The sequence below is a fragment of the Euprymna scolopes genome, chromosome 18 (assembly GCF_053919585.1).
Source record: "Euprymna scolopes isolate OS-2025 chromosome 18, ASM5391958v1, whole genome shotgun sequence".
NCBI lineage: Eukaryota > Metazoa > Mollusca > Cephalopoda > Sepiida > Sepiolidae > Euprymna > Euprymna scolopes.
Genome location: NC_136499.1, coordinates 84,008,332 through 84,022,945, shown reverse-complemented (window position 1 = coordinate 84,022,945; position 14,614 = coordinate 84,008,332). Strand labels below are relative to the sequence as shown.

The following is a 14,614-nucleotide window of genomic DNA, read 5'->3' as shown; positions in this document are numbered from 1 at the left end:
AGTATACATTTCAATAACAAAAATATGGGCACAAATTGTAAAAAGTATTGGAAAAAATATATATATATACTACCAAAAGTACCCGTCATTGACTGGGTTCAAAAACAGCCTACAGTAAATGGACTCTGATTGATGAAAGTATGATAGGTTATGAAAAGGAAGGGTTGTAAAGAGATAGCTTTGAATTTGGGGGTATCAAAACCAAAGCAAAATATGATGAAAGTAAAAATAAAATAGATAAACCCCATAATTTATTATACCATACATGTTCACACTGAAACACTTATCACAATATTCTGTGGATCTATATTAAAAAACCTTGTTACTTTGTGACATATTTCCATTCTATAGAGGTAAGGCGCGAACGAACACACCATAATTTTATTATACCATATTTCTTCAAACTGAAACATAATTATCAAAGTATATGCAGATAGATATGAAAAGTCTTTATTAAAGTTTGTGCCTATTTCCATTTTATGGAGGCCAGGCGCGAATGCAGACCCCACAATTTTATTATACCATCCCTATTTAAGTTAAAACATACTTATCAAAGTATTATTATGTACATCTATATCAAAAACACTTGTAAACGTTTTTTTTTTTTAATTTTTAAATTTTTGATTTCCATACTTTGTGGACCAGGCGCAAACGTAGACCCCACAATTTTAATGAATCATCATTATGCCAGATCAAACATACCCATTCCTGTGTCTCAATACATCTTCTATCATTATATGTGATCAGTTTTCTATAATAGTCAACCATATAGGAACCTATTCATGACCAGACACACACACAGATGTTCAGCTTTATATTATAGATATATATATATAAACAAAAAAAAAAATAGTCAATGCTTGCTAAAGAGGAAGTGGGTGATTATATTAAAAATAAATAGGAAAGTGACCCCTTCCATGCATCTTCTAAAAAACTAAAATAATAATTTAAAAAATATTAAAACTCTAAAAAAATATAATTAATTTCCAATCTAATTAGTTAAAAATTTTTTTAAAAAGCAGTACGGAGCATGTGTGCATGTATAAACATATGAAAAATGTACTTACACAATCCTTTCTGTTTCTTGATAACGTGCACAGTTTTACTCTTTGTCTTCCGTTTATCCAGTTGATCAACCTGTGGCTTGTTTTCTTCCTTCTCTAATTTGCTTAATGATTTGACAACTGGGTATGGCCTTTTGGTCCTGAGTGTCACTTGGGTTAAAGTTGTGGAGACATTTTCTGAATCTGTGTCAGAGTCTACATTGCCATTAACAGCCGACGTGAAAGTACTTGTAGTACTCGTGACACTTTTTAAAGGAGTTGTATGAAAGACGACAGCTGATAGGTCCAACTCCTCGGCAGAGTCTGCAACTGGGGATGGAGAAGGCAAACTGAAATCCGAATCCGAAGAATTGAGTCGATTGACATTATTAATCTTCTCCTCACGCTTCTTTGAGATGCGGCTGCTAGAAGAGTCAGCAGCAGCTGTGGTCGTGTTGATGGAGGTCGTGGTAGTAACAGCATAGGAAGAAGAAGAAATTGCACTGTCTTTGGGGGATGAGGATTTTGACGGATTCATTACATCTGGTGCATTATTAGGTTGAGGGTTAATTTTCTGGGGTTTTAATATTGGGGGAGTTCCATCTTTGATCAAATTTGAGGATTTGTTCTCCTTCTGAATTGGTTCGCTCACATCTTGATCATGTAGACCGCTTAACTTGAAAAATTAAAAGAAAAAAGTTATTAAACAAATAAAATAATTTTTTAAATGGTGTTTTTCTTTCAATTTTGAATTGAGAGATAAAAATATCAAAACAAAAATTATGATTCAGTTTATTTTTGTTACTTAGTGACTATGCAAATCGCTTCTATATGTACAGAAAATAAAAAAGGGGAAATATACATTCTAATACTCTGTTAATTTAAGAGAAGGTTGGCATTGGTTTTGTATTTCAACTCCATTTGATTGTCAATATTGCGATCAATTGTTAAATTTTGACAAGACATGCACTTCCAAAATGTATGAAATTTAATAAAATGATCCAGAATTTCTGGACTTTTAGGAGGCAACCAAAAAACTTTTTATTATGAGCTTTTTTTTTTGTTGAAGAAGAGTGTAGTGAAGCATGATAATCTACAAGTTTTTATTTCATACTGAAACTATTTTTCTTTTTTTTTTTATTCAATCTTCACCCCAAACAAGGCAAGTGCTACTTTGAAGTAAGGGGTTACTATCGGGAACAATTTGTGGGGCAATTATGAAGGAAGGTGAGTAGCAAGATGTTTGTTCATATTAGACTTGAACTTCTGCATATCAGTACAGTTGGGAAAGCAGTATCCCGGAAGGGAGTTCCACAGACTTACAGTTCTGAGGAAGAAACTATCAGAGTAAAAGGCTTTCTTACATCTAGGGATCTCTACTGTACAGGGGTGGGATTAAGTTGCTTGTCGGATTTATCAAGTTTTATTTCATAAGGAAAGTATTGCACAATTATAATCTACAATAGCTTTTATTTTATACTGAACATATTGAATAATGATAATCTACAATAGCTTCTATTTTATACTGAAAGAAGTGAATAATGATAATCTACAATAGCTTTTATTTCATACTGAAAGAAGTGAATAATGATAATCTACAATAGCTTTTATTTTATACTGAAAGACGTGAATAATGATAATCTACAATAGCTTTTATTTTATACTGAAAGATGTGAATAATGATAATCTACAATAGCTTTTATTTTATACTGAAAGACGTGAATAATGATAATCTACAATAGCTTTTATTTTATACTGAAAGACGTGAATAATGATAATCTACAATAGCTTTTATTTTATACTGAAAGACGTGAATAATGATAATCTACAATAGCTTTTATTTTATACTGAAAGACGTGAATAATGATAATCTGCAATAGCTTTTATTTTATACTGAACGTATTGAATAATGATAATCTACAATAGCTTTTATTTTATACTGAAAGAAGTGAATAATGATAATCTACAATAGCTTTTATTTTATAATGAAAGTATTGAATAATAATAATCTACAATAGCTTTTATTTTATACTGAAAGATGTGAATAATGATAATCTACAATAGCTTTTATTTTATACTGAAAGAAGTGAATAATGATAATCTACAATAGCTTTTATTTTATACTAATAGACGTAAAAAATGATTATCTACAATAGCTTTTATTTCATACTGAAAGACTTGAATAATGATAATCTACAATAGCTTTTATTTTATACTGGAAGTATTGACTAATGATAATCTACAATAGCTTTTATTTTATACTGAAAGAAGTGAATAATGATAATCTACATTAGCTTTTATTTTATACTGAAAGAATTGTATAATGATAATCTACAATAGCTTTTATATTATACTGAAAGATGTGAATAATAATAATCTACAATAGCTTTTATTTTATACTGAAACAAGTGAATAATGATAATCTACAATAGCTTTTATTTTATACTGAAAGATGTGAATAATGATAATCTACAATAGCTTTCATTTTATACTGAAAGAAGTGAACAATGAAATCTACAATAGCTTTTAGTTTATACTGAAAGAAGTCAACAATGATAATCTACAATAGCTTTTATTTTATACTGAAAGATGTGAATAATGATAATCTACAATAGCTTTTATTTTATACTGAAAAAGTCAACAATGATAATCTACAATAGCTTTTATTTTATACTGAAAGAAGTCAACAATGATAATCTACAATAGCTTTTATTTTATACTGAAAGATGTGAATAATGATAATCTACAATAGCTTTTATTTTATACTGAAAGATGTGAATAATGATAATCTACAATAGCTTTTATTTTATAATGAAAGATGTGCATAATGATAATCTACAATAGCTTTTATTTTATACTGAAAGTATTGAATAATGATAATCTACAATAGCTTTTATTTTATACTGAGAAAGTCAACAATGATAATCTACAATAGCTTTTATTTTATACTGAAAGAAGTGAACAATGATAATCTACAATAGCTTTTATTTTATACTGAAAGATGTTAATAATGATAATCTACAATAGCTTTTATTTTATACTGAAAGTATTGAACAATGATAATCTACAAAAGCTTTTATTTTATACTGACAGATGTGAATAATGATAATCTACAATAGCTTTTATTTTATACTGACAGATGTGAACAATGATAATCAACAATAGCTTTTATTTTATACTGAAAGATGTGAATAATGATAATCAACAATAGCTTTTATTTTATACTGACAGATGTGAATAATGATAATCTACAATAGCTTTTATTTTATACTGAAAGAAGTGAACAATGATAATCAACAATAGCTTTTATTTTATACTGAAAGATGTGAATAATGATAATCAACAATAGCTTTTATTTTATACTGACAGATGTGAATAATGATAATCAACAATAGCTTTTATTTTATACTGAAAGATGTGAATAATGATAATCTACAATAGCTTTTATTTTATACTGAAAGATGTGAATAATGATAATCTACAATAGCTTTTATTTTATACTGAAAGAAGTGAACAATGATAATCAACAATAGCTTTTATTTTATACTGAAAGATGTGAATAATGATAATCTACAATAGCTTTTATTTTATACTGAAAGAAGTGAATAATGATAATCTACAATAGCTTTTATTTTATACTGAAAGAAGTGAATAATGATAATCTACAATAGCTTTTATTTTATACTGAAAGAAGTGAATAATGATAATCTACAATAGCTTTTATTTTATACTGAAAGATGTTAATAATGATAATCTACAATAGCTTTTATTTTATACTGAAAGAAGTGAATTATGATAATCTACAATAGCTTTTATTTTATACTGAAAGAAGTGAATTATGATAATCTACAATAGCTTTTATTTTATACTGAAAGATGTGCATAATGATAATCTACAATAGCTTTTATTTTATACTGAAAGATGTTAATAATGATAATCTACAATAGCTTTTATTTTATACTGAAAGTATTGAACAATGATAATCTACAATAGCTTTTATTTTATACTGACAGATGTGAATAATGATAATCTACAATAGCTTTTATTTTATACTGACCGATGTGAATAATGATAATCTACAATAGCTTTTATTTTATACTGAAAGATGTGAATAATGATAATCTACAATAGCTTTTATTTTATACTGAAAGTATTGAATAATGATAATCTACAATAGCTTTTATTTTATACTGAAAGAAGTGAACAATGATAATCAACAATAGCTTTTATTTTATACTGAAAGATGTGAATAATGATAATCTACAATAGCTTTTATTTTATACTGAAAGATGTGAATAATGATAATCTACAATAGCTTTTATTTTATACTGAAAGAAGTGAATAATGATAATCTACAATAGCTTTTATTTTATACTGAAAGATGTGAATAATGATAATCTACAATAGCTTTTATTTTATAATGAAAGATGTGCATAATGATAATCTACAATAGCTTTTATTTTATACTGAATGTATTGAATAATGATAATCTACAATAGCTTTTATTTTATACTGAGAAAGTCAAAAATGATAATCTACAATAGCTTTTATTTTATACTGAAAGAAGTGAACAATGATAATCTACAATAGCTTTTATTTTATACTGAAAGATGTTAATAATGATAATCTACAATAGCTTTTATTTTATACTGAAAGTATTGAACAATGATAATCTACAATAGCTTTTATTTTATACTGACAGATGTGAATAATGATAATCTACAATAGCTTTTATTTTATACTGACAGATGTGAATAATGATAATCTACAATAGCTTTTATTTTATACTGAAAGATGTGAATAATGATAATCTATAATAGCTTTTATTTTATACTGAAAGTATTGAATAATGATAATCTACAATAGCTTTTATTTTATACTGAAAGAAGTGAACAATGATAATCAACAATAGCTTTTATTTTATACTGAAAGATGTGAATAATGATAATCTACAATAGCTTTTATTTTATACTGAAAGAAGTGAATAATGATAATCTACAATAGCTTTTATTTTATACTGAAAGAAGTGAATAATGATTATCTACAATAGCTTTTATTTTATACTGAAAGATGTTAATAATGATAATCTACAATAGCTTTTATTTTATACTGAAAGAAGTGAATAATGATAATCTACAATAGCTTTTATTTTATACTGAAAGAAGTGAATAATGATAATCTACAATAGCTTTTATTTTATACTGAAAGAAGTGAATAATGATAATCTACAATAGCTTTTATTTTATACTGAAAGTATTGAATAATGATAATCTACAATAGCTTTTATTTTATACTGAAAGTATTGAATAATGATCATCTATAATAGCTTTTATTTTATACTGAAAGAAGTGAACAATGATAATCTACAATAGCTTTTATTTTATCCTGAAAGATGTGAATAATGATAATCTACAATAGCTTTTATTTTATACTGAAAAAAGTCAACAATGATAATCTACAATAGCTTTTATTTTATACTGAAAGAAGTGAACAATAATAATCTACAATAGCTTTTATTTTATACTGAAAGATGTGAATAATGATAATCTACAATAGCTTTTATTTTATACTGAAAGAAGTCAACAATGATAATCTACAATAGCTTTTATTTCATACTGAAAGATGTGCATAATGATAATCTACAATAGCTTTTATTTTATAATGAAAGATGTGAATAATGATAATCTACAATAGCTTTTATTTTATACTGAAAGATGTGAATAATGATAATCTACAATAGCTTTTATTTCATACTGAAAGAAGTCAACAATGATAATCTACAATAGCTTTTATTTTATACTGAAAGACGTGAATAATGACAATCTACAATAGCTTTTATTTTATACTGAAAGTATTGAATAATGGTAATCTACAATAGCTTTTATTTTATACTGAAAGAAGTGAACAATGATAATCTACAATAGCTTTTATTTTATACTGAAAGATGTGAATAATGATAATCTACAATAGCTTTTATTTTATACTGAAAGAAGTGAATAATGATAATCTACAATAGCTTTTATTTTATACTGAAAGATGTGAATAATGATAATCTACAATAGCTTTTATTTTATAATGAAAGATGTGCATAATGATAATCTACAATAGCTTTTATTTTATACTGAATGTATTGAATAATGATAATCTACAATAGCTTTTATTTTATACTGAGAAAGTCAAAAATGATAATCTACAATAGCTTTTATTTTATACTGAAAGAAGTGAACAATGATAATCTACAATAGCTTTTATTTTATACTGAAAGATGTTAATAATGATAATCTACAATAGCTTTTATTTTATACTGAAAGTATTGAACAATGATAATCTACAATAGCTTTTATTTTATACTGACAGATGTGAATAATGATAATCTACAATAGCTTTTATTTTATACTGACAGATGTGAATAATGATAATCTACAATAGCTTTTATTTTATACTGAAAGATGTGAATAATGATAATCTATAATAGCTTTTATTTTATACTGAAAGTATTGAATAATGATAATCTACAATAGCTTTTATTTTATACTGAAAGAAGTGAACAATGATAATCAACAATAGCTTTTATTTTATACTGAAAGATGTGAATAATGATAATCTACAATAGCTTTTATTTTATACTGAAAGAAGTGAATAATGATAATCTACAATAGCTTTTATTTTATACTGAAAGAAGTGAATAATGATTATCTACAATAGCTTTTATTTTATACTGAAAGATGTTAATAATGATAATCTACAATAGCTTTTATTTTATACTGAAAGAAGTGAATAATGATAATCTACAATAGCTTTTATTTTATACTGAAAGAAGTGAATAATGATAATCTACAATAGCTTTTATTTTATACTGAAAGAAGTGAATAATGATAATCTACAATAGCTTTTATTTTATACTGAAAGTATTGAATAATGATAATCTACAATAGCTTTTATTTTATACTGAAAGTATTGAATAATGATCATCTATAATAGCTTTTATTTTATACTGAAAGAAGTGAACAATGATAATCTACAATAGCTTTTATTTTATCCTGAAAGATGTGAATAATGATAATCTACAATAGCTTTTATTTTATACTGAAAAAAGTCAACAATGATAATCTACAATAGCTTTTATTTTATACTGAAAGAAGTGAACAATAATAATCTACAATAGCTTTTATTTTATACTGAAAGATGTGAATAATGATAATCTACAATAGCTTTTATTTTATACTGAAAGAAGTCAACAATGATAATCTACAATAGCTTTTATTTCATACTGAAAGATGTGCATAATGATAATCTACAATAGCTTTTATTTTATAATGAAAGATGTGAATAATGATAATCTACAATAGCTTTTATTTTATACTGAAAGATGTGAATAATGATAATCTACAATAGCTTTTATTTCATACTGAAAGAAGTCAACAATGATAATCTACAATAGCTTTTATTTTATACTGAAAGACGTGAATAATGACAATCTACAATAGCTTTTATTTTATACTGAAAGTATTGAATAATGGTAATCTACAATAGCTTTTATTTTATACTGAAAGAAGTGAACAATGATAATCTACAATAGCTTTTATTTTATACTGAAAGATGTGAATAATGATAATCTACAATAGCTTTCATTTTATAATGAAAGTATTGAATAATAATAATCTACAATAGCTTTCATTTGATACTGAAAGAAGTGAACAATGATAATCTACAATAGCTTTTATTTTATACTGAAAGATGTGAATAATGATAATCTACAATAGCTTTTATTTTATACTGAAAAAAGTCAACAATGATAATCTACAATAGCTTTTATTTTATACTGAAAGAAGTGAATAATGATAATCTACAATAGCTTTTATTTTATAATGAAAGTATTGAATAATAATAATCTACAATAGCTTTTATTTTATACTGAAAGACGTGAATAATGATGACCTACAATACCTTTTATTTTATACTGGAAGTATTGACTAATGATAATCTACAATAGCTTTTATTTTATACTGAAAGAAGTGAATAATGATAATCTACAATAGCTTTTATTTTATACTGAAAGTATTGTATAATGATAATCTACAATAGCTTTTATTTTATACTGAAAGATGTGAATAATAATAATCTACAATAGCTTTTATTTCATACTGAAACAAGTGAATAATGATAATCTACAATAGCTTTTATTTTATACTGAAAGAAGTGAATAATGATAATCTACAATAGCTTTTATTTTATACTGAAAAAGTCAACAATGATAATCTACAATAGCTTTTATTTTATACTGAAAGAAGTCAACAATGACAATCTACAATAGCTTTTATTTTATACTGAAAGATGTGAATAATGATAATCTACAATAGCTTTTATTTTATACTGAAAGATGTGAATAATGATAATCTACAATAGCTTTTATTTTATACTGAAAGTATTGAATAATGATAATCTACAATAGCTTTTATTTTATACTGAGAACGTCAACAATGATAATCTACAATAGCTTTTATTTTATACTGAAAGAAGTGAACAATGATAATCTACAATAGCTTTTATTTTATACTGATAGATGTTAATAATGATAATCTACAATAGCTTTTATTTTATACTGAAAGTATTGAACAATGATAATCTACAATAGCTTTTATTTTATACTGACAGATGTGAACAATGATAATCTACAATAGCTTTTATTTTATACTGACAGATGTGAATAATGATAATCTACAATAGCTTTTATTTTATACTGAAAGATGTGAATAATGATAATCTACAATAGCTTTTATTTTATACTGAAAGATGCGAATAATGATAATCTACAATAGCGTTTATTTTATACTGAAAGAAGTGAATAATGATAATCTACAATAGCTTTTATTTTATACTGAAAGTATTGAATAATGATAATCTACAATAGCTTTTATTTTATACTGAAAGTATTGAATAATGATCATCTACAATAGCTTTTATTTTATACTGAAAGAAGTGAACAATGATAATCTACAATAGCTTTTATTTTATACTGAAAGAAGTGAATAATGATAATCTACAATAGCTTTTATTTTATACTGAAAGTATTGAATAATGATAATCTACAATAGCTTTTATTTTATACTGAAAGTATTGAATAATGATAATCTACAATAGCTTTTATTTTATACTGAAAGTATTGAATAATAATAATCTACAATAGCTTTTATTTTATACTGAATGTATTGAATAATAATAATCTACAATAGCTTTTATTTTATACTGAAAGTATTGAATAATAACAATCTACAATAGCTTTTATTTTATACTGAAAGTATTGAATACTAATAATCTACAATAGCTTTTATTTCATACTGAAAGAAGTCAACAATGATAATCTACAATAGCTTTTATTTTATACTGAAAGATGTGAATAATGACAATCTACAATAGCTTTTATTTTATACTGAAAGTATTGAATAATGGTAATCTACAATAGCTTTTATTTTATACTGAAAGAAGTGAACAATGATAATCTACAATAGCTTTTATTTTATACTGAAAGATGTGAATAATGATAATCTACAATAGCTTTTATTTTATACTGAAAGTATTGAATAATAATAATCTACAATAGCTTTCATTTCATACTGAAAGAAGTGAACAATGATAATCTACAATAGCTTTTATTTTATACTGAAAGATGTGAATAATGATAATCTACAATAGCTTTTATTTTATACTGAAAGATGTGAATAATGATAATCTACAATAGCTTTTATTTTATAATGAAAGATGTGAATAATGATAATCTACAATAGCTTTCATTTCATAATGAAAGATGTGAATAATGATAATCTACAATAGCTTTTATTTTATACTGAAAGATGTGAATAATGATAATCTACAATAGCTTTTATTTTATACTGAAAGATGTGAATAATGATAATCTACAATAGCTTTTATTTTATAATGAAAGTATTGAATAATAATAATCTACAATAGCTTTCATTTCATACTGAAAGAAGTGAACAATGATAATCTACAATAGCTTTTATTTTATAATGAAAGATGTGAATAATGATAATCTACAATAGCTTTTATTTTATACTGAAAGATGTGAATAATGATAATCTACAATAGCTTTCATTTCATAATGAAAGATGTGAATAATGATAATCTACAATAGCTTTTATTTTATAATGAAAGTATTGAATAATAATAATCTACAATAGCTTTCATTTCATACTGAAAGATGTGAACAATGATAATCTACAATAGCTTTTATTTTATACTGAAAGATGTGAATAATGATAATCTACAATAACTTTTATTTTATAATGAAAGTATTGAATAATAATAATCTACAATAGCTTTTATTTTATACTGAAAAAGTCAACAATGATAATCTACAATAGCTTTTATTTTATACTTAAACATGTGAATAATGATAATCTACAATAGCTTTTATTTTATAATGAAAGTATTGAATAATAATAATCTACAATAGCTTTTATTTTATACTGGAAGAAGTCAAAAATGATAATCTACAATAGCTTTTATTTCATACTCAAAGTATTGAACATTGATAATCTACAATAGCTTTTATTTTATACTGAAAGATGTGAATAATGATAATCTACAATAGCTTTTATTTTATACTGAAAGTATTGAATAATACTAATCTACAATAGCTTTTATTTTATACTGAAAAAGGCAACAATGACAATCTACAATAGCTTTTATTTTATACTGAAAGAAGTGAACAATGATAATCTACAATAGCTTTTATTTTATAATGAAAGTATTGAATAATAATAATCTACAATAGCTTTTATTTTATACTCAAAGAAGTCAACAATGATAATCTACAATAGCTTTTATTTTATACTGAAAGATGTGAATAATGATAATCTACAATAGCTTTTATTTTATAATGAAAGTATTGAATAATAATAATCTACAATAGCTTTTATTTTATACTGAAAAAGTCAACAATGATAATCTACAATAGCTTTTATTTTATACTGAAAGATGTGAATAATGATAATTTACAATAGCTTTTATTTTATAATGAAAGTATTGAATAATGATAATCTACAATAGCTTTTATTTTATACTGAAAGATGTGAATAATGATAATTTACAATAGCTTTTATTTTATAATGAAAGTATTGAATAATAATAATCTACAATAGCTTTTATTTTATACTGAAAGTATTGAATAATGATAATCTACAATAGCTTTTATTTTATACTGAAAGAAGTCAACAATGATAATCTACAATAGCTTTTATTTTATAATGAAAGTATTGAATAATAATAATCTACAATAGCTTTTATTTTATACTGAAAGTATTGAATAATGATAATCTACAATAGCTTTTATTTTATACTGAAAGAAGTCAACAATGATAATCTACAATAGCTTTTATTTTATAATGAAAGTATTGAATAATAATAATCTACAATAGCTTTTATTTTATACTGAAAGTATTGCATAATAATAATCTACAATAGCTTTTATTTTATACTGAAAGAAGTCAACAATGATAATCTACAATAGCTTTTATTTTATGATGAAAGTATTGAATAATAATAATCTACAACAGCTTTTATTTTATACTGGAAGAAGTCAAAAATGATAATCTACAATAGCTTTTATTTCATACTCAAAGTATTGAACATTGATAATCTACAATAGCTTTTATTTTGTACTGAAAGATGTGAATAATGATAATCTACAATAGCTTTTATTTTATACTGAAAGTATTGAATAATAATAATCTACAATAGCTTTTATTTTATACTGAAAAAGGCAACAATTATAATCTACAATAGCTTTCATTTCATACTGAAAGAAGTGAACAATAAAAAACTACAATAGCTTTTATTTTATACTGAAAGATGTGAATAATGATAATCTACAATAGCTTTTATTTTATAATAGAAAGTATTGAATAATAATAATCTACAATAGCTTTCATTTCATACTGAAAGTATTGAATAATGATAATCTAAAATAGCTTTTATTTTATACTGAAAGATGTGAATAATGATAATCTACAATAGCTTTTATTTTATACTGAAAGATGTGAATAATGATAATCTACAATAGCTTTTATTTAATACTGAAAGTATTGAATAATAATAATCTACAATAGCTTTTATTTTATACTGAAAGTATTGAATAATGATAATCTACAATAGCTTTTATTTTATACTGAAAGAAGTGAACAATGATAATCTACAATAGCTTTTATTTTATCCTGAAAGATGTGAATAATGATAATCTACAATAGCTTTTATTTTATACTGAAAAAAGTCAACAATGATAATCTACAATAGCTTTTATTTTATACTGAAAGAAGTGAACAATGATAATCTACAATAGCTTTTATTTTATACTGAAAGATGTGAATAATGATAATCTACAATAGCTTTTATTTTATACTGAAAGAAGTGAATAATGATAATCTACATTAGCTTTTATTTCATACTGAAAGAAGTCAACAATGATAATCTACAATAGCTTTTATTTTATACTGAAAGATGTGATTAATGATAATCTACAATAGCTTTTATTTTATAATGAAAGTATTGAATAATAATAATCTACAATAGCTTTTATTTCATACTGAAAGAAGTGAATAATGATAATCTACAATAGCTTTATTTCATACTGAAAGAAGTCAACAATGATAATCTACAATAGCTTTTATTTTATACTGAAAGATGTGATTAATGATAATCTACAATAGCTTTTATTTTATAATGAAAGTATTGAATAATGATAATCTACAATAGCTTTTATTTTATACTCAAAGAAGTCAACAATGATAATCTACAATAGCTTTTATTTTATACTGAAAGATGTGATAATGATAATCTACAACAGCTTTTATTTTATAATGAAAGTATTGAAAATTAATATTCTACAATAGCTTTTATTTTATACTGAAAAAGTCAACAATGATAATCTACAATAGCTTTTATTTTATACTGAAAGATGTGAATAATGATAATTTACAATAGCTTTTATTTTATAATGAAACAAGTGAATAATAATAATCTACAATAGCTTTTATTTTATACTGAAAGTATTGAATAATAACAATCTACAATAGCTTTTATTTTATACTGAAGGATATGAATAATAATAATCTACAACAGCTTTTATTTTATAATGAAAGTATTGAATAATAATAATCTACAATAGCTTTTATTTTATACTGAAAGAAGTAAACAATGATAATCTACAATAGCTTTTATTTTATAATGAAAGTATTTAATAATACTAATCTACAATAGCTTTTATTTTATACTGAAAAAGGCAACAATGATAATCTACAATAGCTTTTATTTTATACTGAAAGAAGTGAACAATGATAATCTACAATAGCTTTTATTTTATACTGAATGATGTGAATAATGATAATCTACAATAGCTTTTATTTTATACTGAAAGTATTGAATAACATTAATCTACAATAGCTTTCATTTTATACTGAAAGTATTGAATAATGATAATCTACAATAGCTTTTATTTTATACTGAGAAAGTCAACAATGATAATCTACAATAGCTTTTATTTTATACTGAAAGAA

General features: G+C 23.7%; 1 protein-coding gene across 2 annotated transcripts in view; it reads right to left on the bottom strand.

Annotated features, from left to right (window-relative positions):
• Window positions 1–14,614, bottom strand: part of LOC145297673 (uncharacterized) — a 201,274-nt gene that overhangs the window by 59,167 nt on the left and 127,493 nt on the right. For both annotated transcript variants that reach the window (XM_080143855.1, XM_080143856.1), the window contains one exon: window positions 1,068–1,719. In XM_080143855.1, coding sequence (XP_079999981.1) covers window positions 1,068–1,719 — 652 coding nt within the window. The remainder of the gene's footprint in view (window positions 1–1,067; window positions 1,720–14,614) is intronic.